The sequence below is a fragment of the Prunus mume genome, linkage group LG6 (assembly GCF_029339155.1).
Source record: "Prunus mume cultivar Tortuosa linkage group LG6, ASM2933915v1, whole genome shotgun sequence".
Taxonomy (NCBI): domain Eukaryota; kingdom Viridiplantae; phylum Streptophyta; class Magnoliopsida; order Rosales; family Rosaceae; genus Prunus; species Prunus mume.
In genome coordinates this window covers 7,374,140-7,399,455 of record NC_142703.1, presented here as the reverse complement: position 1 = coordinate 7,399,455, position 25,316 = coordinate 7,374,140, and the positions used below count along the sequence as shown (strand labels likewise).

At 37.1% G+C, this 25,316-nt stretch overlaps 4 protein-coding genes across 8 annotated transcripts; 2 read left to right on the top strand and 2 right to left on the bottom strand.

Moving 5' to 3' along the window:
• Positions 1 to 1,894: 1,894 nt before the first annotated feature.
• On the bottom strand, positions 1,895 to 8,180 carry PARP2 (poly(ADP-ribose) polymerase). 5 transcript variants are annotated; one of them, XR_016127627.1, is made up of 18 exons: positions 7,894 to 8,179; positions 7,525 to 7,804; positions 7,257 to 7,375; positions 7,049 to 7,130; positions 6,429 to 6,664; positions 5,938 to 6,064; positions 5,678 to 5,733; positions 5,329 to 5,402; positions 5,052 to 5,098; positions 4,786 to 4,835; positions 4,532 to 4,594; positions 3,935 to 4,015; positions 3,704 to 3,814; positions 3,511 to 3,586; positions 3,235 to 3,377; positions 2,759 to 2,832; positions 2,336 to 2,449; positions 1,895 to 2,221 (listed from the first exon to the last, which is right to left on the bottom strand). XR_016127627.1 is itself a non-coding variant. In XM_089053736.1 (18 exons), the coding sequence occupies exons 1-18, from the start codon at positions 7,975 to 7,977 to the stop codon at positions 2,129 to 2,131; spliced, it is 1,902 nt and encodes a 633-aa protein (XP_088909862.1). In that variant the 5' UTR covers positions 7,978 to 8,177; the 3' UTR covers positions 1,895 to 2,128. The 5 variants fall into 5 exon arrangements, 4 of the variants coding, with proteins under 4 accessions (XP_088909862.1, XP_088909865.1, XP_088909864.1 ...); XM_089053736.1 differs by having other exon boundaries at positions 2,336 to 2,441; positions 7,894 to 8,177; XM_089053738.1 differs by lacking the exon at positions 1,895 to 2,221 and having other exon boundaries at positions 2,338 to 2,441; positions 2,759 to 2,822.
• An 811-nt stretch (positions 8,181 to 8,991) lies between these two features.
• LOC103334061 (uncharacterized) lies at positions 8,992 to 16,317 on the top strand. Its single transcript, XM_089055183.1, has 14 exons — positions 8,992 to 9,662; positions 10,108 to 10,513; positions 10,604 to 10,675; positions 10,780 to 10,842; positions 11,224 to 11,292; positions 11,440 to 11,553; positions 11,800 to 12,028; positions 12,135 to 12,256; positions 12,530 to 12,873; positions 13,396 to 13,882; positions 14,149 to 14,454; positions 14,660 to 15,508; positions 15,763 to 15,801; positions 15,912 to 16,317. Exons 1-14 carry the CDS (start codon positions 9,274 to 9,276, stop codon positions 16,095 to 16,097), a joined length of 3,675 nt encoding a protein of 1,224 aa, XP_088911309.1. The 5' UTR covers positions 8,992 to 9,273; the 3' UTR covers positions 16,098 to 16,317.
• A 74-nt stretch (positions 16,318 to 16,391) lies between these two features.
• Positions 16,392 to 18,855, bottom strand: U1A (spliceosomal protein U1A). The gene is made up of 4 exons (XM_008236886.3): positions 18,419 to 18,855; positions 17,675 to 17,768; positions 17,400 to 17,488; positions 16,392 to 16,927 (listed from the first exon to the last, which is right to left on the bottom strand). Exons 1-4 carry the CDS (start codon positions 18,674 to 18,676, stop codon positions 16,640 to 16,642), a joined length of 729 nt encoding a protein of 242 aa, XP_008235108.1. The 5' UTR covers positions 18,677 to 18,855; the 3' UTR covers positions 16,392 to 16,639.
• Positions 18,856 to 22,055: 3,200 nt separating this feature from the next.
• Positions 22,056 to 22,963, top strand: SAG21 (senescence-associated gene 21). Its single transcript, XM_008236887.3, has 2 exons — positions 22,056 to 22,296; positions 22,519 to 22,963. Exons 1-2 carry the CDS (start codon positions 22,223 to 22,225, stop codon positions 22,748 to 22,750), a joined length of 306 nt encoding a protein of 101 aa, XP_008235109.2. The 5' UTR covers positions 22,056 to 22,222; the 3' UTR covers positions 22,751 to 22,963.
• Positions 22,964 to 25,316: the final 2,353 nt, after the last annotated feature.

Sequence of the window (25,316 nt, the reverse complement as noted above, 5' to 3'; positions counted from 1 at the left end):
CAAGCATGGCATGGGAAGAGAAGAGAGGGAATAATAATAATGTAAAGAGTGTACGTAGGGCTTTGCGTGTTGAGCACAAGCTTTTGAGTGTGGTATTTATGTTTGTTTGATTTTTTTTTTCCTTTCTCAAAGGGCTTGGAGTGCTCCCTAACCCCTAGCTAGATATGATCATTCCCTATAAAGAATAGGCTTCAGCTTTTTCTACCCCCAGAATTTATGGTGCTTTCATCAATAAGTAAGGACCCAAGAATTTCATACCGCCTGATCATGGCAAAGGTGCGTGTTATAATGTAAGCATTGGCTCATAATATTGAATTGCAATTTGCAGCAGAGCAGGCGTGCATTTGGCCTTTGAAATATGCATCAACCCCTCATTGCAAATTAAATTTACATATATATATATATATATATATATGCAGAATAGCTTTTGACAAGTAAATTTTCTAAACCACCATTTTTTCTCTTTCGTTTTAATGGTTGGTTGTGGGGTAAAACTGACATGAAGTTGAATGTAGAGATGTAGATAGATCTCATTTGGTGGTGGTGGACAGTACGTGTTGTGTAAACTTTGCATTGGAAGTCTTAAGTTTGATTACCCTTCCTCAATATCGTTTGTATAAAAAAGAGCCAAAGTGGAAACCCCAAATTTAAGTCTAGTATTGAGGCTCATATAATATCACAAAGCCCTTTGTCTTGTGGGAGAAGAACATAGATTCTGGATGAGGTCATGATAAAATCTTTAGGTATAGCTTATAGGAACATAAATAGTGGCGTGTGCATCGTGCATTTGAAAAGAAAAGGGTGGCACTGGCACACTGATATGTATGCTGCCTGCAGGGGTTTTGAAACTCAATCATGCTTCAAGGTTCCCACAAGTTCAATTTCCACCACACTTGATGGATATGTTTGACTTCCCACCCACTCAAAACTTTAAAAAAACAGCAACAATACAAAAGGTACTTGTAGCGTGGCGTGGGTAAAGTGCCTCTGAATCGGGCTCTGAATTGGGATTTTGCTAATTTCTTTGTTTTTCGAATCCCTCATCCACGAACAAGAAAGAAAAATAATATTCATGACTGAATGACTGAAGCAATAATGCTCGACTTGCCAACTGCCATAAAACTATATAGATGAGAAGGTCCACAGGTGTTCTCGATACAACTCCACCATGTATGCCTATGCTAAAATATATAGATGTTGCAAGAGTCTTAGATGTTTATAGGGAAAAGAAAGCATCACAATAATCATATATCTCTTAAACCAAATATGCATTGATTTAAAATATTTGACAAAAGAAAATTCAGTAGCAATAAATGATCATTATATAGAACCACCAACACATACCTTCAACGAAAATGAGAATTTGTTGCAGTCTCGGCTCATTATTTTAATAAGTTATGCAGTTGCTCGTGGAATGAGTCCACGATTAGTGATTAAGTGTCGGTAATATATGATTTTGCAGCTTGATTACGTTGGCTAATAATTTATTGTCAATTTGGGTGGTGCTTGTCAAACGGATGGAATTACACAAAATTAACTTTCTAAGGAATTTGACATTCAAGGGAAAACTACATTTACAAAGTGAGGAACCTTGAAGGTCAAGGTTTTTTTTATTACTTTTGTTGACTTTTTAGTCAACTTGGTTTTTGACCGATTTTTTCAATCCAATTCGACTCGGTTTTCTAGTTTTCCGGTCTGGATACTCAGTTTGTAGTAAATGCTTTATTGAGTCACAGACTCATATGTATGCTGCCTGCAGAGGTTTTGAAACTCAATCATGCTTCCCACAAGTTAAGTTTTTTCCACCACCCTTGATGGATATGTTTGACACACTCAAAAAAACTTAAAAAGAAGAGCAAGCAACAATGCAGAAGAAGGTACATTTGGCATGGTGTGGTAGGTGCCTCTGAATTGGGATTTGCTAATCATTATTTCTTTGTTTTAACATAACAAAATCCATTTCAAATCCCTCATTTTCTTAAATAAACAAATCTCTCTCTACCCATTACCCTAAGAAAGAAAAATAATATACATGACTAAAGCAAAATGCTTGGCTTGCCAACTGCCATCAAACGTGGAGAAAAACTGAGCTAACAAATCAACAACAGAAATAAACAACCACATACATCTATCGCTTGTAATTGAAATTCACTTGAACAACATAGCGCATCCTAATCTGCTCGACATTGTAAACTATGTACTCATTGTACAGTAAAGCACCCTGCAAGAAGAGACGAGATTTAAATAACATAAATTATACAATGAAACTGCCTTTCTATAAAAGTTCCAAATCAAATTCACATCCAAAGTAATTCTAAGAAATGATGCAATCTACCTTGGGCCCCGAATTCTCTTTCGGCTTTCCAAGGGGAACCACAACACCATCATTTAGTAACCGAGCTTGTGAAAGATCTGGTTCAGTTCCTCCAACTCCTTTAGTGCTGCAATACTAGGTTTCATAAGCAAAACCATTATGACAACTAATCTTGGGAAAATTAAGTTAACGCAACGCACATTTTAGTTTTGAAAATGGGCGAGATAATATAAAAAGCATTCAAAGTCAATTCTCAACCAAAGAAGATAAAAGCTTTATTTGGTAAGGAAGATAAACCTGGAATGCGCAATGCAAAATTCCATAAGCATAAATGACGAGAAGAGAGTTTTATCAATTAATCAGTTTAATTTTTAGCAACTGGATCCAATAAAGAAAACTGGATAGCATGATATTAGTGTCCAATAAAGAAAATAGAGACACAACCTTAGCTTCCCTTCTGGTAGCTTGTCAGCATCATACTTAGCAGTTAAAAGCTCAGCCATGTCGCCTAGTGCAACCTAAAGAGAGATACATTAGAACATTAAACTCAACTATGACGAAGGTGGCTCCAGCTTCCAATATGAAAATGATAGCTAAAAGATAAATGCACTACTCCCAGAACAAAATCCATGCTAGCATGAACCAACCAACTCTGCGACAATCAACCTGCAGTGCAAAAAAGTGTAACACATGCATGTGAAGTGCAGTCCCTCAAAGTATTCTGTTGGGCATTCAAGTGCAGCGGATTAGTGGTTGGGAAAATGCAAATTTTTATCCAGAGGGATATTTCCCATATATGATTCTGGATCTTATTGGTATGCAATGTATTGATTTGATAATCTGATGTTAATCCACTCTTAACACCAGGTCATTTTAGTAGTAAACTTATGTTTTTTACTGCCTGAAACTTGAAAGACAACCTCACATAGAAGCAGCACACCAGCTGTACAACCATCAGTAGCATAGCAATAATTTGCACTTTTGGAGAACATGTCGGCAAAATAAATCCCTTTCCCAAACATGTAACCAGTCACCGGTGCTTCAGGTGGAGCTATTCGTAAGCCTGGGTTGTCATGACACATATTTTTTGAAATTAACAAGCAGTTCTCAATGAATTATTCATAGTGTATGTGTGCAAGTGCGCAAACACACACCCAATATTAAGTATATTAAGAAAATAAAGCAAAAACGATCACCTTGAGATAATATTCCTGCCCAATTCGTGAGCCGAGAACCGTGCCATAAAAGCATTCTATTTTTCATACTACTAAACTGCTCAGAGTAAAAACAAGATTAGGAAGTGCTCAAAATGCAAAACTAGGAGGATTCAAAACCAAAAGGAATTTTTTTCATAATCACTATTTCTAAACCAAAATAGACCATCCTAACCTTTCTGAAACGTTCAACTTCACCCTCTTTTGATGCACGGAATATCTGAATGATATCAACAGCATAATTTGAATGCGTTTTTGCATGAGTATTATGCAAATACTTCGCAATCTGACAACAGCCATAAAAAGAAAAAATATCAAAACTAAAGAGCAGATTGAGAAGCTAATAAATCATTAACTCAGTTTTCTTTTTATATTCAAACTCCCATTGCTTATAACTCATAGATACCATATTAAATTCATCAGAATCAGCACCAAGCGGTGTCAGTTCACAGCGTAGGCGTTGGTAACTGGAATACAAGGGATCTTCCTACAGTAACGGCAGAAACATACATTAATATACTTGCCACATGAAAGCACAGACATAGAAGATGAAGATTCCTATTAATATGAAACAAAAAGTTAAAAAGTGGTTGGATTTTACTTGTTTAACATGAAAGCAACATGGATGGAGAGGGCAGCACATGCATATGGTGCACATACTTTGCTTCAACTAAACTGAAGAAAATTTAAAATGTTTGATCATGAATTGCCAGTTTGAAATTTATAATGTGACTGAGCTTCACTAAATTTAACTAGGATGTCCGACAAGTAAATCAATCCCTGGCTTTTAAGAAAGAGAATAAATATTTGTTCTCTAAATGCAAGGGGTCTACTGGCACATTTTATGAGTATAAAGTCTTAAATGGTGCAAGTAGGACCCTCTCTATAGAATTGCATTTTAGTCTTGCAATATAATATCCAGAAACACTGAACAATACCAAAAACTTCCAGACATGGAAAATCTGCAAGTGAATAATGAGGGATAAGGCTAAAAAAGAATTACCTGCATTCCAGTATCATCCTTCAACAACTTTGCTGCGACCACAATTTCATCTAGTGCTTCAACCTTCAAGTAGATAGGAGTAAAGAATGTATTTTATAATCAAGTCAAAAGATTAATTGTCACACAAATATAGTATCGCACTGATAGGCTACACAAGATTATGTCGAAAGGGAAATAACCTTATATATCAACTAGTGGAAGTTCTTAGAAGAACTATACCCACATATAAAAGAAAGAAAAACAAAAAGAATTACCATTTCCAACTTCTGTTTCAGTTTCTGAGGAGTATCAATCACAAAGTTACCTGCATTACTCATATATGTGTCCAAAGCAATTAGATTTCTTTTAGTATAAGTAAAACAAAATGAATACTGACCCATATACTGGGTATGCCGTATGCTCAATCAAGGCATGCTTCAATCAGAGAGATAGATAGAAATATATTAACATATAAGTCCATATATATATATATATATATATATATATAAGAGAGAGAGAGAGAGAGAGAGAGAGAACTCACTCATTTTTTTAAATCCAAAGTCATGAGGAATGACAGTGTAGAATTCTCTGAAAGAGGAAATCTATCAAAAATGGAATTCCAAAATTCTAGAAAGCTATCATTAGATCTTAAAAGCTAAAGGTACAAAAAAGAAAAATAGGTCAAATCTGCAGTGGATCTAGCATGTTGTTGGAATTATGAATGAACTTAGTCAAGCATTTTGGTGAAAATATATATTCAGAATTTAACTAATAAAATCACTTCTAACAGGGGGAAGGGGGGGAGAGAGAACCCTTACCCACTTAATTGTTCAATTGTTCTCCTATTAGACCCGCCAATCACATCAGCAATCCTCTTCAGGATATTATATCCCTATATATGTTTAAAAAAATAACAAGTTATTGGTTTGTTGCATCTTTCATGGAGAAGCAGATTAAAGGAGAAGACACTTTATGTGAACCTTAAATGTTTTGCAGCCAAATACACACAGTAGCACTAGAGTTCCAAATTGTTTCTTTTTGTTTGGGTCAACAGTTCCAAATTGTTTCCAGTTAACTTAGACAACACAAAGTATCCTTTCGAGTTGTTCAACATTTCTCCTTATCATATCCAGAAATCAACTCAAATACCAAGAGGTAAAAGCTTACCTTTGAAATTGTTGATTTGCTAAGCTTACCAAGAGGTAACTTATCAGCATTGTATCCTACCAAAGAAGAAGAAGAAGAAGGTGTCTGAATAAGGGAACCAAAAAGCAGTTAACTAATCAGATTACTGAAAAATAAAAAACTGAAAGTGCCTAAATAAAATTCTTATTCCTGTGTTATTTAAGCAACTGAATAACTTAGATTATTATGAGTGTTAGTTGCAAAATAATGTCTTTTTGACAGAGAATCAGAAATCAACCAACCTATTTCCATCATATGCTGCTTCATCATGCTGATGTTGCATATAAGAGATATAAACTTTGCAATGCGAGGCTCAAGTTGTGTTTCCAGAGGTTGACCTCTTAAAGCAGAGTCATTCTTTTCTTGTACCTGATGATGATAATCAAGAATCAAGAAGGAGCAAACAAGATGATTTTCTTCTCCACCCCTCCCCTTCTCCCACAACACACAGAGGTCATCTGACACTCATCCGTTGACCCCTACACATCGAGGCTATGAAAGGCAAGATTGAAATATGAAACACCTTTTGAAAATGAGAAATATATATCATAAATGGGAAAAACAATTCAATATTGTCTTGCTACCAACAGGATCTCCTATTTCTTTATTGTATTTTTTCTTTGAAGAGACAGGTCCTCAGTAATTTGCAACCAAGAATAGCTTCAGGGCATTGTGAGTATCTCCAGCATTCAGAAAATTATGCAAAGATAAGCAAAAAGTTGTGGATACTCACAGACATTTGTTTTTCCTCTTCGTTGTAATCCATTTCTATCCACATATAGTGGTGCGGGAAAGACTCGAACATTTTACGATTGGACCAATCATTCTTGGTTTTGTCATAGAATTTCTGTTTAAACTCATTGATTGCGCTGTCACGGGATGTGTAAGGGCCTTGTATCTTGTTTTGACCCTTAACACCTACTCTCCCCCATCTATAGTAAACCATGAAAGTACCACCAGCATCAGATTCTGCACGTCAATTCATAAGAAATAAAAATAAGTATACATTGCCTGAACTGGTGTAACTCGCCAATGTCGTTAATCCCATAACTCATTGGAGCAGATCAAACTTCATTCATGTGAGGTGACAAAAGCATAAATAATGTTTCTGTAATCCGTTAGAATTGATCCTTGTAATCAGTATTTGTTACAAACTGAAATCAGATTCAGTCAAATTTTGTATAACTTCATAAGTTTCATTGCTTGAACCACATATGTGCTTGATTAATAAACCCAACTGAATCTGTATTGAGATGAATTCTTAGTTACGACAATCCAAACATCTAGTTGACTAACTAATTAATTTAGAAATATATATTCAGTGAAATTTGTTGAAGGGGGAAAGAGTTTTACCAAGAACTTGAATCACATAGAACTTGTTATTGTTGTAACCAACATTTGTCTGGTTCAACATGGCATCATATACATCATCACCCTACATTCAAAAAGATCATTGGTCAGTCCGAATTTGAAACGAATCAAACTGACATCAATTACCTTCCACTAAGCACGAAATGCAATTAACTCATTAAGTGGCCCTATTGATAGTATATAGACTTGCCAGTTGCAAAACATGATAATGTGCCTTTATGTGATCTGGTAGCCACTGATCCAATACCGCTGCACCCTTTTTGGTAGCAGTTACGATCTTCTCCTTGCTGCCATTTCCATCTTCATTAGCTATCACCAGACCACAGCATAAAAAATAAGTTACCCAGTTCTAATTGAAAAAAGAACATTTTTCAATGCAGATAAAAACTAAGACATCGATTTCTAGCCCTGGCCTACAATATTGTATTGGCAACCAATCAGAGTTTGAAAGCTCATACCTCCACCCAGAGGAATGTCATCTGAATCTTCAGAAAGCCTCTCCAGCAGTTCTTTTTTAGACCCAGTTGCCGAAATTCCACGAAGAGTGGCTTGTTCGCGCAATTGCTTTACACTCATGTCCTGGAACTCGTCGGTGGCCTTGATTTTCTCGGACCCAGTTGACTCTCCATCTTCATTTGATTGTCTTCCCCTCTTTCTACTAACAATTGAAGCTGAAACATCACTTGCGTCGGTGAGTTGCTTGTTTTCTTGGCGAAGAGCGGCCTCAAGCCTCTGAACCTGCAGGAACTCAAAATCAATAGTTGTTCAAAGTCTCTTCTACCTAGAGAAGAGAGAGAGAGGAAGATAGCGGTTGTTGTCAGACTGACCAGAGTGGGTTTGTTTCCGGTGGTGGTGAGACCACGTTGGGCCAATTGATTTCGGAGCTCTTCTACTTTAAGCTTGCTTGCCATTGGAATTTGGAGAAATGCGTTTGAAACTGTAAAGAGAAGGGGAAGGAAGGGGGGATTTTGTAGCGGGAGTTTGGAATGTGGAGGGAGGAGTGGCTTGGCTTCTCCTTCTCTAGCGTTCGCGGCAAGCTTTTTTGGCGGGCTATTTCACAATCTCTTATGGGTTGGGCCTTTTCTGGTAATGGAAGAGGATGTTGTGGCTTTTCGGTTTTGTGTAATGGAAGCATTGGGCCTTAGAAACCAATAATAAGGCCTACTTATACATTTCGTGAAGTCTTAACAAAACTTATAACTTGGCCCAATTCTTTCATTAAAAATAAAGAAAAGGCTCATTCAAATAAGCCCTGGCTCCTTGGCTCGAGTCCTTAGCAAGACTAGCCTCTTTGCAAAGTCAATGTCATTTTTTATTGGGTTAGACTCTGTTGACAGATTTCTTTTCATACAAACATTAATCTAAAATTTTTAAAATTAAATTAATCTAACTTATCTATTTATCTATCTACTAGCCTCTCCGCAATCACTTCTGCGCCTGCAAGAGGCTTTTTTAAAAAAAATTAAAATTTATTTTAGAATTAAAAAGGATAATGGGTAGTTGTGTTCCATAAAAATAGGATCCATTATTATTATTTTTAATTTTTTTTAAATATGATAAAGTGTGAATTTTTTTTTAATAGTGAAACATTCAAAATATCAAAAAATGCTCTTGATTAATGCAAACATTAAGAATTGAAATTAGTAATTAAATGAGGATAATATGGTAAATTCACACTTTTCATATTTAAAATTTTTAAAAAAAAAAACAGAAAAATTAGATAATGGATCCTATTTTTATGGAACACAACTACCCATTATCTTTTTTAATTCTAAAATAAATTCAAATTTTTTTTAAAAAGGCATCTTGCAAGCTCGAAAGCCCATACGAAGAGACTAATATTTTTATAAAACACAACTACCCATTATTCTTTTTAATTTTAAAATAAAATAGAAATTTTTAAAAAAACCAATTGGCAAAGTGTGTACCAAGAGGCTAGTACAATTAGAAATAGAATGCAAATTTTGGTAGAAGAGAACGGGCTCACGGCCCTAACTCACTTCAAGAAGATTTTTAAGATATTATACTTCTGTAATCTTTTCGGTGATCGGACTGGGAATCGAACTGGGGTTGCGAAAAGAAAGTATCATGCAAATCTCCGCACGTGCGTTTCCTACTGATTTCATCTTCTTCCCGCTTCAGATAATACGATACCGATACTATTCTCTTCTCTTTACGTTTCCGTCTAATTTAACTTGGCTAATGCCATGGCCATGGACTCGATTCTGAACTCGTCCTTGGAAGAAATCTGTTCAGAAGGCCGAAACGGTCTCCCTCTCAAATCCCTCTGTTCCAGGCTCCAGCCCTCTCTTTCCTCCTTCAATCTCGACGTCTCTGATTGGGGCCTCAAGCAGGCCTTATGGGCGGGGCTTCGCTCTGTCCCCACCCTCAAATTCCAGAGCCAGAATCAGAAGGTCCAGTACAGCCCAACCGACCCTTTGATCCAGTCCGTCCAAGACGCCGAGAAGCTCAACCTCAAGCTGGTAGCCGACCAGCGGCTCATGAACAACTTCTTGGGCCTCTACATTGCCCACTCTTCCATTGACAACATGTGCCAGTATCAACGCCAAACACTTGAAAGAGTTGCCGGTGCTAGGTACCAGCTTTTCCTTGTTTCATATTCAAAATCAAATACTCTGCATAAGTTTATAATTCAATCTTCACTGGTGTAGTTTTGAGTTGAATTTGATTTGTTTTTGCCTGATGATTGTAAGTCTCATTTTAACGAATCTTCGTTGGAATTTTTCTTTCTTTGTTCGATACAAGTTTGGTTTTTCTAATGAATATGAAAATCTGTAAAATTGGTAATTTGTTTGTGTTGTTTGCAGTTTCTTAATATAAGAAGTTAGTTGATTGCAGTGTGAGCCGAGAAACCTTACTAGTCAAGCTAGAACTTTCTTATATTGACATGATAGGAATCTGTTGTTGGACTAACCTCTCCCTCTCTCTCTCTCTTAGACTTATTTATACTTCTGGAGTGCCGTCGAGATAATTATTTTTTAGGTTGACTAATGATTTACTGTCAAATTGGGTGCTTTTAGAACGGATGGAATTACACAAAGTCAACTTTCTAAGGAACTTGGCATTCAAGGTGAAAACTACCATTACAAAGTGAGGAACCTTGAATGTCAAGGTTTAATTGTGAAGCGACCTGCACTGGAGAGGAAAAAGAACGCTGGTGATGAAGGACAATCAAGCAACAATTTGAGTGTGACTACTAATGTGATATACTTATATCGCTATGCAGAGAATTTAAGCTCTCAACAAAAAATTGAGATTACCAAGGTAGAACAGACTAAGGAGAGTTTTGGGAATGCAAAAGAAATTCCTGCAGGTGGAGATGGTTTTTCTGGAAAAGGGGTTAAAGAGGATGTGCTTGTGAAGAAGGACTATTTAATATCAGCAATGAAGGCAGTCTGTGATAAACTTGAACAAGCCAATGGGAAGGTTACATTTCGTTAAAGTTTTGATAGATCTATCAAGTTAGTTCCTTTTACAGTTTATATTGAATTTGTTTATGTTATTTTATTGTTAAAGGTTCTTGTTGCGGATATCAAGAAGGATCTAGGTTACAGCGGAACTCGTCCCGGGAATAGAGCTTGGAGGAAGGTAAAATTTAATTAAATATGTATTTTCTTAATCTCTGTATTAGCAATTTGATAAGTTACACTGATTTTTATCATTGTATTGTTCCCTGCATATTCTTCTTCCAGATTTGTGGCAAATTGGAAGCTGCTCATATTGTGAAAAAGTTTGAAGTTCAAGTGAATAAGAAGGTTTCCTGATAATCTTTTTAAGCAAACATCGTTTCTCTTGATTCCATTCTCAATATTGTGTTTCTTTAATTAATTTATTTATTTAACATTCTCTTAGATACAAATTTGCAGTCCTTTTTTATAATATGATTTTTCCTTGCTTTAGATGAGTATGTTCACTATTGCTTTCAGTTCCAATATTTGTTTCTGTTTACTGCAAAAGTTAGTTAGGGTCATAATTTAAATTCATGATAAATTTGAATGACAGTTCAATTGCTTGTTATGCTCTTAATTTTTCCTTGTTAGTTATAAATTATAATCAAGTTCTAACTGGTCTAGGACAAGGACCTTTCGTGTTAGTTTGTTGGTCATGACTTGATATCCCTTTTGCATTTTGGACAGGTTGAGCAATTCCTGGGTTTGCTGAAAAAGTTTTGTCCAATGAGTTTTGATCCAAAAAATCCTAGGCAGGTATTGCGTAGGACTGGTTTTCCTCTTTCTTTGATGTGTTATATTGTTTTCTTTAATAGCATAGGATGGACTACTGGTAGTCATCATTGTTTTGTGCTCTTACTCTTTTTTTCCAATCAAATTAAAGGGAAAAAAATTGTTTGGCAGGTGAAATTCATGAAGAAATGTCAAACCACTGATCTGCTTGTAGAACTTCCAATTGAGCATCAAATTCAGGAATTGATTAATGCTGCAGGCTCAGAGGGCATTATTATGTCTAATGTGAGTGCATTAATTTCTTGGGCAGCTATGTTTTATTTAAAGTGATGAATGTTAAAAAGATTTTGTAGTTTGATGTTATTGTTGGTTTTAGCCAGTGAAATCCTTTGTTACTATTTATTCTGGTAAATATTTTAGCGTTGCTTGGTTAGAGGTTGCTTTGTGTGGTAAAATTCCTGCCATTGAGTAAAAGTTGCATTTCACCTAGAAATTCCTTGAAGTATTTGTTTATTTATTTGCTATATACAGGTTCCGAAGAGGCTTGGAATTGGCAGGAAAGAGAGTGATAAGCTGATTGAAAGTATGTGCTCTAGGTTTGGGATGATTAAGAAGAAAGAAAGAAACAAAAAAATCCAAGAATATCGAGTTTGGGCACCAGGGAAATGCAATTCTGAATCAGCCAATGCATTCCTTAATGAATCAGAAAATCTCAATCAAAATCAAACTCTTTCCACATGTGACTATTCAACTTTGACAGGTGATACTGCTAAATCTAGGAATATGAAAAATGGAGATATTAGTGCTGATCCTTCTAGGTGATTTTTGATGAATCTAACCATATGCATCTCTGTCCCGGATTACAGAAACGGAAACAAATGACACCTCATCAGAAAGACCACCTGCTGTGTTAAAGCCATGTAGACCATGTCTGTCTTTGACAGTGGATGGTTCCATAAGGGAAGAAAGGATACTTAAACAGTTACAGGTTTTTGTTCTAATCCATTGCCTTGAGGATTTCCTGGTCATCTTATTATCCTCATTTTCTGTATGTTTGCTTCATGGCTTGTTCAATATTTAGTACAAATAGTGTATAATGGCAATTAAAACCATATTTTAAATTACACAACTCACTTCACTGAATTAGAGGTACTCATGCAATATATTTAAACCTTCTGATCTATGCATGTTTTCCCCTGTATTACCTCTTTCTGGTTCTTCATGCATGTTATGATAAATGCCAACACCTTAATGGATTCAGGAGGAAGGGGATGGAGTTCAATCTCAAAAAAGTAAACATGCTTCCCTGAAAAGGAAGAGAACTTCTGAAGCAAGGTCAGTAGAGTTCACAGAAGTTGACGAGGTAACTAGACGGTTGAAAGAGCCGAGGCTTGCTACATTACCTGTTACTGAGAAACAATTAATGGAAGAACGAAATCTCTTGGTCACTTCTGGCGAGCATGACTCCCATTTGCATGCATTCCAGAGGGATGGTGATCAAGAAATTGAGCAGGAACCTGAACCAAATGAAGATGGTGAGGGTGCTTTTTCAAAGTTGAAGCCGACACGACAAAGCAGGTTTTCATGGACCGAGGAGGCTGACAGGTAAGGGAAGAAGATGTGTAAATTATCCTAGAGCCATAAATATAATCTCATTAAAGCTATCGGTAGGGGCAATAAGGCATCTAATATGTAACATGTCATTGTTGACCATGAGAACAATCTGATATCTGATAACATGTCATGGTTGCATCTCACATATTAGACGTTAGCAGTCAATAGTATATTAAAAGCATCAGCCAAGGAATTATAGGATCTTCCAATTATTATTATTATTATTTTTTCTGTTTGTGTATGCTGATGCTAGCACATCAGTGTTCTTGACTTAGGAGACTGAACGATGGTCGTACAAAAAAACAAAATTTTCATTGGAAAGATGAAAGCATAATGGTAACAAATTTTTACAAAGACTGCGTGAGTGGGAGATTTCAGAATTTTCCCTTCCATTTAATACATTGGTTATTTCTCTTTTTTGTATCTGATGAAAGATAGGATTCCTTTTATTCTTTCCATGTAACAATTTGTTTTACTATTTGCATTTCACTTATATTGATATCATTCCTTTAGGCAATTGGTTATCCAATATGCAAGATGCTGTGCAACTCTTGGGGCAAAATATCATCACCAGATAAGTTGGGCTTCACTTCCTGACCTTCCAGCACCTCCTAGTACATGCAAAAGAAGAATGTCATATCTGAAGAATAGTAATGGAAAATTTAGAAAATCTCTAATGATGCTCTGTAACATGCTCAGTAAGCGATATGCAAAGCTCCTGGAAAAAACCAAGAACAGGTCACTAAACAAAGATGAGTGCAGACAACTTTTGCAAGGTTCAACAAGAGAAGACTATAACATGAATTTTCCCAACATCAGTGGCCATAATCAAGGGAGGAGTCTTCAGGAAGAACCATGGGATGATTTTGATGACAATAATATTAAAAAATCCCTGGATGAGATACTTCACTACCAGAGGATGCCTAGATTGGATGCCACCAAAAGATATGGATCTACCTGTGAGGAGGGGTCAGATCTTAATACAAATGCTGAAGAAGATGTAATTACCCAATCCCTACAACTTAAATTTTACAAGCATTAACAGCTCGTCAAATGTGCTATATACTTGATTAATTCAACATATAGCCTAGTAAACCTACCTCTCTCTCTCTCTCTCTTGATATATACCAGTTATTTGTGTTTGTGTACACTGAAGGCCATCTGCACCTGTATTGTAACGATTTGAGTACTTTCTTCCCTTATTTTCCTAGTATATGCCAATATCTGGCTCATCTAGTTTTTACTGAAATACTTTATCACTTGCAGGACCCCAAGGAATCTGAATTAATTGTATCAACTGTTCCATATGAGGATATTCAGAATCATAGTAGAGGCGTTTCTGCACAAAGACCAAGTTGTCAACAACTTCATAACAACTTCTTTAAACTTTTGCATGAAGGAGTTGTTAGCACACCAGCGTACAAATCTTTGGCTGTAGAGCTGTTTAAGCTTGTCTTCTTGAGTACCACAACAGCACCAGAAGAACAAAACCTGGTTGCAGAAATTCGACGGCGTTACTCAAAGTGTGATCTTAATGCAGCTGTGAACTACCTAAGAGATAACAAAATTTTGGTAAATAGTTTCTGTTGATTATTGGATTGAACATTCATTCTTTGCAGTGCTTGAATTGAAGTCCAAGCTTAGACCAACGAGATTTTTATTCACTTCTCCTTAATAGCTTAATATGCATTGTTTGTCTTAATGTCCCTCATATAATCCTGTTCATCTAATTTATAAGTTGTATATATTTCATTCCTGATTAAATTTTATTTGGCAGATTGGGGGTACTGACAGTCAACCTTTATCTCTCTCGCCTCAGTTTTTTCCTAATATTTTCAAGTCACCATTTCCAATTGATTCTGGAAAGAGAGCTGCCAAACTTTCTCGTTGGCTCCATGAAAGGGATAAAGATCTTATGGAAGGAGGGATTGATCTCTCTGCAGATTTAGAATGTGGGGACTTATTTCATTTGTTTGCTCTAGTTTCTTCAGGTCAGCTGTCAATTTCCCCATGCTTGCCTGATGAAGGAGTGGGTGAGGCTGAAGATTTGAGAAGCTCAAAACGCAAAATTGAAAGCAATGAATGTTTGAACACTAAAAAACTAAAATCCTTGGTATCCGAAAGTGAAATGATTTCCCGTCGAGAGAAAGGTTTCCCAGGTATCATGGTATCTGTATATCGTGCAGAATCTTCTGCATCCAATTGTGTAGATTTTTTCAAAGATGATGACACTTCAAGTGGTGAAAAACATTTTGGTGGAAATGATCGACTAGACAGCACTTCAGTGATCCCCCATCCAGGAGATTGTGATTCTGGTGGTGCTCATTCACAGGGAGAAACAAATATGAATGTTAATGATGTGCATAAAGTGACCATTCTTAGTTCCCCTGAAGAGGTTGCTGAGCGCTCGTATGAAAAACAAACTTGCAGTGTGCCTGAAGGCTGCATGGAAGTTGTTTCAGCTAGAGGACATGGTGACAATGAATCTTCTAAATTCACTTGTGGTAAATTATGTGTGCCAATACTGCCATGGATAAACGGTGACGGGGCCATTAACAAGATTATCTACAAGGGACTCAGACGGCGTCTTCTTGGGATTGTGATGCAAAATCCAGGGATATTAGAGGTACTTGCACTCTGAGTTTATACAAATTCTATTTGTATGGCTAGAAAAAAACATTGTTTTTGCTACTTCATGTCCCCTCTGCCTTCTATAAATCAACTGTTACATAAGCGTAAAGCTCCAAAGTTGAAGTAACTAGCAACGTCATTAAATCAAGAAGTTATCAATCTCATGATTATTGTGCTGAAACAAATAGCTTTAACTGCAAAGATACTGTAACGTTTCTAACCTAATTTTGTCATCGTTTCCTGTTTTAGGACGAAATTGTGGGGAAGATGGATGTACTGAATGCGCAGGTATTCCGATCCACGATCTCTTGCGTGACTGAGTTTATCTTCTCATATATTACGTTTGCTCTTCCTTTTTGATTCAGTTGTGCTAGTGCTAACTTCTATATTTCTTACAGACTTGCAGAAAATTGTTGGAGTTGGTGGTTCTGGACAAGCATGTTCTGGTGAGGAAGATGCGTCAAAATGTATACAATGGCCTCCCAGCAGTTCTAAGGACCCTCCCTGAAAGCAGTTTCCCTCCACAAAAATTGGTTTTCCGTGAGCATTTCTTTGCAAATTCCATGTGCTCGTCCTTGGTGTAGAGATGTTTTAGCTATGTTGGAGAATAGAATTATACTGTATGGATGGGCCATGGATAATCAACCACCACCAACAACGGGCACCCATTGCTTTCTTCCCATTGTTATTTATTGTAAATCTAATCAATCTTGGTGTTGTGAAAATTTCATTCCATTAACAAGTTGAGGCAAAGACAGAACGCAATGCCTTCTGTTCGCATTGAAAGATAAACATTCAACAAATCAAACTTCAAATTAAAATAAAATAAAAATGTGTGATTTGAAGCTTAACGCGCAAGACTGAGATGCTTCTTGGAATACCACAAACAAACAAATTAAGCTTGCTTTCAGATACAATTACGACTTACAGTGACACAGAACATGATCCTTGGTCACCGGAAAATCGGTGAAAATGAAAATTTGACTTGGTAATTCTTTTTCTCATTTCTAATATATCCTGACAACAATAATACATTGAAACATCATATCTCACTAGATTAACAACATTCTAGTTACGTACCCATGACTACAAGTTATATGAATAGCAAAGACCTAAATCCCGTTGTCTATTTTTTGGCATAGGTAATCAACATTGAATTCTGCGGTGTCATCTTAAAATCTTGGAGTGCCTGCATTGCTACTGTAGATTGCATCTCATCTCCAAACTCCACAAAAGCAATACCTGGCTTCGTTTCCACCATTCTAACCTCCTTAAAACCAGGGTACTGGCAGAAGAGCATTTGCAACATCATGGGAGTTGTATCCTGAGGAAGATTCTGAACAAAAAGTATGTTGTTTGGCGGAGCAGGAGCCTCAGGTAACTTCACACCACCGGGATACGGTATTTGGGAGAGCTGCACCAGGTTGGGGGAGAGAAAGAGAGAAGTTAAGGATTTCATGAGAGCATACTATTTAAGCTTATACATGTTTACAAAAGGAAAATGTTTCATCAATTTAAATTCAAGGAAAGGGGCAGAACTGCAGATCATAAACTTTTCTGAAGAGATGGCAAGGTGCAACTTGTAACAGGTGGATAATTTGATTCCATGATTCCATAATTCAGAGTAGTGTTTTTTTAATGTCTTATCAAATATACCAGTTTCAGTGAACCAAAAAAAACTTGAAATAGATAAACTACTTCATGCACCTATCTAATTAGTTTATGTTTTACAAAACGTGCAAATTACCAACTCTTATAAACCACAGGCAGTTTTTCCACTAAGTATACTTCACAAAGAGTTAAAAAAAAATTCAGTTCTAAAATACCAAACAAGGAACACAAGAGATATGATCGAATATCCCTCATGAAACAGAGAAGATACTTACAGGAGGTGCTGCACCATACGCACCAGCGTAAGCAGGATTCACACCCATTCCGGCTTGGCTAGCATCATGTTGCTCTTTTCGCTTTTTCCCTGCCACATAACGAACAGAAAAACAAACTTTAAGATCACAAAAGCGCATATATCCGCCATACAGTAATATAACATTTTTTTTTTTTTTCCAAACAATATATCTTATTGTCATACAGTTTATATAAACGAGAGCGAACAATGTACAAGATATGGGAATTGCAAAATAGGATGAGCAGAATGTCTTACCCTTGTCTTCATGCCTCTTTCGTCTTTCACGTGGAACAAAAGTACCATCAGCCTTTGCTATTACATCTGATTTTGTCTTGGCATATTGTATTCTCTGTTTTAATCACATATCAGTAAAATAAGTTTAAAACAAAAAACCAAAAAAACAAAATCATATACATGGAAAAAGTTATGGTAATCACAACTACTTATATCTAACAAGCTTTTGTGTGTGTGTGTGCGCATGTCACTGAGCAAGTCGGATATCCTTTTGATGGCATGACATGCAGAAATCCGTTTTCACCAACACTAAGCAGATTTATAGACGATACACCATAGAAAAATCATATGAATGGAAAAGAAAATCTGACCTAACTCTAACCCCTACCCCCAATCCCAACCACATTGTCCTAGCGATGGGCTTAGTCTTCTTACATACTCGTCTCATGCATTGTGCTAAGAATACAAATGGCATTCTAAAGGACAAAATAAAAGCAAACAAAGATTAAATTTCCAAATGGCGCTTATATAACCAAATTCCTTGGGTCAAAACCTAAAGCCTCACAACAACTGACGAGTGACCAATATTAATAGTGTGTGAGAAAGGCTAACAAAAAGAAAATCCATGGCTTTCTTTGAATAATTGAATTGTAGCTAAAATCACATTAAAGTATCTTGCTTTGAGTGAGAAAGACAATATAGATATAGATAGAGAAGTACAAAAAGAAAAAGCATATAAGATTAGATTAGGTTAGTTTAGCATACCATAGGCTTGTCATAAAAGGGGAAGCCTTGCATTTGTTGAATGGCTTTGGTGGCGGAAGAGACGTCCTCGAAGACAAGCCAAGCTTGGCCTTTGTGCTTGAGCGTCTTGAAAGCTAAGACGTCCAGTATCTTCCCGAACTGTGAGAAGACCGCGAGAAGCGACTTTTTCAATTCATCGAGCTTGATTTTCTCGTTCAGATTGTTGATGTAGATGGTCTGGTTCGCCGGAACTTCGCTGCCGCTATTGTTCTCTCCCATGTCTCCGCCCACCCGATTTTGGAGCTTTGAAGCTACTAAGGAGACGAACGAGGAGTTTAGCTGAGTCTCTCTCCGACTGCCGTGGTCCAAGGCAAGGCACAAACCACCGAGTCTTTTTCCCAAAGCTTAGCTGCTTCACTGTCAAAATTTGGAAGCGAAAAAAGCCCTAACTACACCGACGGGATAATTCTATTCTATTGGACTCTAATTTAAGTTTGGGCAGATCAATGGGCCTCAGCTTCTAACTTCTAATCCCGAAATTGGGGGACATCAGCTCAATCTCAGGCCCAAGGTTTAAAGTCTTTAGGCCCAAAAGACTAACGATCATAATAAATTTTTAGAGAAACAGAAAAAATCAACTGAATTATACCCTACTTACGATGATGTTATCGTATGCTTAATGTCACATCACCAAAATGCCCCAAAATACCTCGTGCTAGATGGAGGTAGGCATGTACATATAAGGCACATCACACTTTCTCTGTTGGTCGATGTGGGATGTTACAATCCACCCCTTAGGGGCACGACGTCCTAGTCGACACACTCGCACTACACAATAGAGTGACTCTTATATCATTCTGTCACATCCCGAATCGGCTCTACCGTAACACGATATTTTCCACTTTGAGCCCTCTGTCCTCACGGTTTTGTTTTTAGGAATTCACCAGCAACTTCCAAATGAAGATAGACATATACATATAAGACACATCACCCCATCTCTGTTGATTAATGTGGAATGTTACACTTAAGCACTCCAAATAAGAAAAACTTTGAAAATGATAGATCACAGAATACACGAAAGTGATATGCTATAAAGGTTAAAGGAACCCCATGATGTTCCTTGACCCTGTCACCCATCCCACTTGGCCACGACGATTGTTTAATTTGGCCACTCCACTTATTATTTAACCCCAACCCTTGCGTTCCATGTAGAGTCACGTTGCATATTAATTTAATAAATTAATAACTATCTGAATGGTTCCAACCAAAAAACTATCAGAATGGTTCTTGAAGAATCTAGAAAACGTAAATGGTCAACAAAAATAGTCGAACTCCCTTCCCTTCCCTCGCACCACCAACTATACCTCACCTTCTTTTGCTTTTTGACTACGTAGGGTTGTCTAGAAACAGAGAGTGCGTGACCTATGAAGAAATATATATATATATATATTTATTATATTATATGTGGCAACCAATTAATTTCAATATTGGACTTTCTATATATATATATATATATATATATTATCACTGTGGTATGTCTGTGGATGATGAAGCAGCCGCGTTATTGACAAATAGCGTCACCCCTCGAGTCTCACCAAAAGACTGGTTTGCAAACTTGCAAATTTGCAAATTAAAAGTGACAGAGACAGAGGGTGGCGCGTAGAGATTCATGCCATTGGTGTAAGTCCAATTGGCCTGGCCTCTCAACCCCGAGTCTTCTGCCGCTGTTGCCGTGAAATAGTGTTAAAAGGGTGTGGACAGAGAAATTTTTACACGCTTAGAACACCACTATTTGCCTAAGCATACCACTGATACTGTTCCTCATAATCTTATACAATGAATAAAAATTTATAGGGTGGCGCGCAGAGATTCATGCATCCATCCGCTTGAGGAGAGCATAGGCTGGCTTAGCTGGCCGGCTGGCTGCGACGTGTAAAGTTATAGCGACTGACTGATTGTCGCATTCTACGCATGCATTATTACTAGAGCATTCACAGGAAAGCAAGCAGAACACGAGGTGACATGACTCAACAAATAACAAGAAAGATATCTAAAATATATAGATATTTTAAGGATTTGGTGTTATATATATTTTTAACAAACAAGAGAATGATGGCTTAGATTATTCTTGTAACATCAACATCCGGCATCCGCATCCAAATTAAGTTGGGTTGGGTCAGTTGATATTGACTTAAACTAATACGTTCTTGATCCATTGATTCAAGTGAAGTGCCTCCAAAAAACACCAACATCAATAATTGAACTCCTCCAAACAAAATGACCCACTAGTGAGTAATTTAGAGTAATTAGGGCCCGTTTGGTAACGTTTTAAGGGATTGTTTTTATTTTCAGAGAACAAAAATGAGGTAAAAACACGTTCGGTGGCCCAAAAACAAAAAATACTGAGAATGTTTTCATAAAATAAAAACAAGTTCATGTGTACTAGTAGAACATAGAAAAATAAAATAAAATTGTTTTCATTCTCATGATAAACGTTTTCATAAAAATAACTCACATATTATTATTTCAAATTGTATTATCAGACATATTTTTATTGTTTTTGTTTTCAAAAGATGTTTTCTAATTAATTTACCAGAAACATTTTCATTTCTTGAAATGCAAATTTATTTTCTTATTTTCATTCTATGAAAATATTATAAGAAAACATTATCTAAAAACGTTACCGAACGAGCCTCTCTCAAGCAAGATTTTATATTCGAGTCTTAACATTCGTATTATGTAATTAATATATTATCACTCTTTTTTATAGAAATATTATTTTTTTTAAAAAGCAATTGAACTCCAAATACCACTGGAACCCACACGTCTTCGAAGTCGGTTGCCACTCAATCATAACACAAATACCTAAACGCTGCACTCTATATATTATATATAGCTGTAAATTAAACGACATGAAGGAGACAAATAAAAATAAAACCAGAGACAGAGAAGAGTCTCAATTATTTTCATTTTCATTTTCATTAATGTGCTATTTTGTGGGGTGGAGGAGGGTGCGTTATGTTCTCTTCTGTTCTGTGGACAGCTGTTGGCCAAAAAGAAAATGATAGATACATTACATACCTCGATTACAAATTACACCACTCTGGATCAGTGGCTTTCCTTCGTCAGCACGACTCATGACTCGTGACCCTCACAAGCAAGCCTATTAAGACCATTGACTTGGCTATTAGCTTCTCTCTCGTGGACCCTCTTGGCTTTTTTTCTTTTTCACGAGGCCAAATTGCCTAACCTTCCAGAACACAACTCAGAAACTCCGCCACCACTTCCCCCTTTCTTTCTCTCCCCACGTGTACGTCTCAGATTTCATTCCAAAGATCCAACGGCTAATATCCCAAACATTCTAGATACCGCACTCACGCCGACCTTTCCTCCCTTGACGTTGACTCAGACTCGGGTCACTTAAAGAAAAGTCCTCCATCCACTCAATCGCATTCCCTCTCGACCGTTGGATCACGTCCCCACCAGCTCCTAAAAACAATCGGAAACGGCTCTTTGCATTCACCCCACGTGGCAACAAACTACAGGTCCTTCGAGAAACCCACTCTGACGAGGCTCCGTTTCACAGCCCTTGCTTTTGTTTTCTTCGCACGCGTCTCTTACTCTCTCCCCTATATAAAGGCCTCGCCTGCTCTCTCTGGAACCCATCTTCGCAATTCAAGAGAGGCTTAATTTCCACAAGAGAGAGAAAGAGTCATAAAGAAAAGAGATTTACTTTCTTTGGCTGCTGTGGGAAGTGACGGTTTTGTGCTAAGCTTTCTGCAGCGGTGTTTAGAAATCTTTCTCTAAGTTTCCATAACAAGAACAATGGCTCGTTCTTTCTCCAACGCTAAGCTTCTCTCTGCTCTCGTCGCCGATGGATTCTCTAGCACAATCACCAGGTACTTACAAATCTCCGACAACTCTCTCTCTCTCTCTCTCTCTCTGTGCACGAGATCCTTGTTTTCAGTTAATAAAAAATATAAATTTAATTGAGGGATAATTAAACACCCTTTACTTTCGTTTTAATTTGCAAAGCAGAACACTTTCGGCGCACGTTATATACTTATAATATGATATTAATAATAATATCATTAATGATGTTTTTATTTGGAAAACTGCAGACGTGGATATGCGGCGGGTTCTCAAGGAGTTGCGTCGAGCGTGGTTAGAGGAGGAGGTGCTACTAGTCCTAGAAGCGTGAACGTGGTGAAGAATTCCGGGGATGACAAGGTGAGGTCCGCTTCAAAGGTATCGTGGGTCCCCAACCCGAAAACCGGGTTTTACGGACCCGAGAATGGCGCCGAGGAGATCGACGCAGCCGAGCTACGTGCGGCGCTGTTGAAGAAGCACTAAGAAGAAAAGAAAAATTCTTGTATCCTTTTCCGAAACAAGAAAAGGGGAAAATTGTACGAGGAATGGGCTGTCGGCGTGTTTGGGTTTGAATTCTTCGGAGTTCGGGCTTCGCCGGGATAGCTGGTTCCTCTGTCCTCTGCCTTAGGGACTATATAATATAAGCATGTAGCCTATTGATTAATTTTTGTAATAAAATGATTTTAATTCGTTGAATTCATTTTGGGGGATTTAGTCGCTAATTTTGTCAGAATGGTTTCTCTTTTGGTAAAGAAATATACAATTTTGAACGTGTATTATTTAGGAAATTCTATGGATTGATAATGATGCACGTCTTTTCATTGTTGGATGTTTATCCGAAGTTTCATGCTTTGCTTGAGCATTTAATTGTGTGAACCTCTATAATTATGTTCGTCTCTGAGTAAGATGTGGGATTTGATTCAACGACAACAATTCATCAATTATGGGGGATGGGGGATGGGGGAGGGTCAAACTTCGAACTCGCCCAGAAAATCGGGGCCATTGATAGAGCTGGTAACCAACAAATGAGGAAGAATAGTATTTGGCTCGAAATTAATTGATGCGTGCACGTAATAGAAATCTCAAAGTTAAATAATAGTAGGTTTTAGTGTAGAAGTAAGTGAGGTCAGTTGGTTAAAGTAGTGAGTCAATTACTTAAAATTAAGTTTCCTTCTCGATAGATTAGATAATTTAGACTCTAATAATAATTAGAATTACATTAATTTAAAGTCATTTAGACTCTAATAATAATATTTGTAATGATTGCCTTATCAATAAATTAGCACCATCCAAGAAAACTGAAATTAAGTGGCATCGTTTCCGGTTGCCATGTGTTCATGTTTTAGATCTAGGTTTCTTTGTTTAATGTTTTATGAGCTTTATTGGTTTATCTGCTTTTATATCTTTAGGTGCTTTATTTGTTGGTGTTGGGCTGCATTTGGATTGAGTTTTCCTCTTTTTGTAATGTTTCCATTATTAATGAATAGAGTTTCGCTTGACCAAAAAAAATATATATGTTACGGTGCAGTGTAATTGAATGGCCCAGGAAGTTGGCTTTAAGATCCAATTATAAAATTAAGAAAATGGTTTGATGCAAATGGTTTGATGCAAAGGGAGATTGCCACTGATCAATAAATGAGTTTGAGTATTCATTAGCATATGGTCGACGACAGGGATAGATAAATAAACAATTGGGGATAATGGGAATGAATTATTAGCGTGTTGGTTAATTAGGTCTCAAGCTAATCTAATCAGGCGCAAATATAGCGAATCAATTTGTTTGTCTGGTTCTGGTTCTGGTTCACCCTTGTTTGCCAATTCCAAGGAAGATATTATAACATTTTATGGGTAGGGTAGGGCCAAATTTGAAAACTGATATTATTATGTTGCCAGATAGATGCGGTGAATTGTCTAGGTCTCTGCTTTGTTTAATGTTTGTCTTGTCTCTTGTGGCGATGACGAGTACAAGTTGTCCACTTGTTTCAACTCTCAAGAGCCAAACCCTAAAGCCAAAGCCAAGCAATAAAGAAGAAGAAAGAAGCATCAACATGGGCAGTGACGTGCTGATTCATTTACTGGGTTGACCCGACTTCTTTTTAATTTGATTGTTATGGGTTGCTTGCTATGTACAAATGAAGAAGAAACGCCAAGGCAACGTCATCCACACTTGAAGAGCTGCTGCATTGCATAATTGCATTTGCATGGGAAAACAATCATTGTGTTGTATTTCACAAGCATCTAATTGTTTCTCAAGTCACAGGGATCGTATTATCCCACCATCTTTTATGATTCTATTGAAGAAAACAGAATGGTGGGATGGGAGAGGGAGGGAGTGTGATGTTTGCCAATGCCACCCCACTACTACTCAAACTAGAAGGACACTGGACATTCTAACTTAAAAGAACAAAAAGGCTATTGATTCACTATAATTTCCATATCTCGACTTTCTGCTCCTTGTTCATCACATGATATGCTCTCCGTTCTAAAAATTACGCATATTCGTCGAGCAGAAGCAAAGAGACCTGAGAAGGAACAATTTTCGGGGGCAGGCTACGGGACTACTTTGTTTTTCAAGGCTCTAGCTATTTCACACAGAAAGTAGAGTATAAAAAAACCCCATACTATATGGATTCATTCCAAGTTGACAAGAGTATAGAGCAGGAAAGGCAACAACGGTTGTCAGGCCAACCATACATAGGCAGCAACGGTTGTCAAGCGGGTCATAGGGGGCAAAGCTTTCTCCAACACAGCTTACATACCACGAATCCACATATCTGAGTCACTTCCAGGTGAATGTTAATCAATTGTTGTTCCATCATCTAATGAGTAAAACTTTTACAAGTTTTCAGAGTTCTTCTTTTCTCCTCCTTTCATCTCTCAGCATTTCAATAGGGGATAAAATTATTTGATAACTAAAACTTCTACCTTGTAAATAAACTCAACCTTACAAATGCAGCAAGGATTCTTATTCTCCCCCATTTGTAATTACTACAGGCCACTGTCAGTCTGTCACTGACTTCAACCTCATGCCACTGCCACATAGATTGCC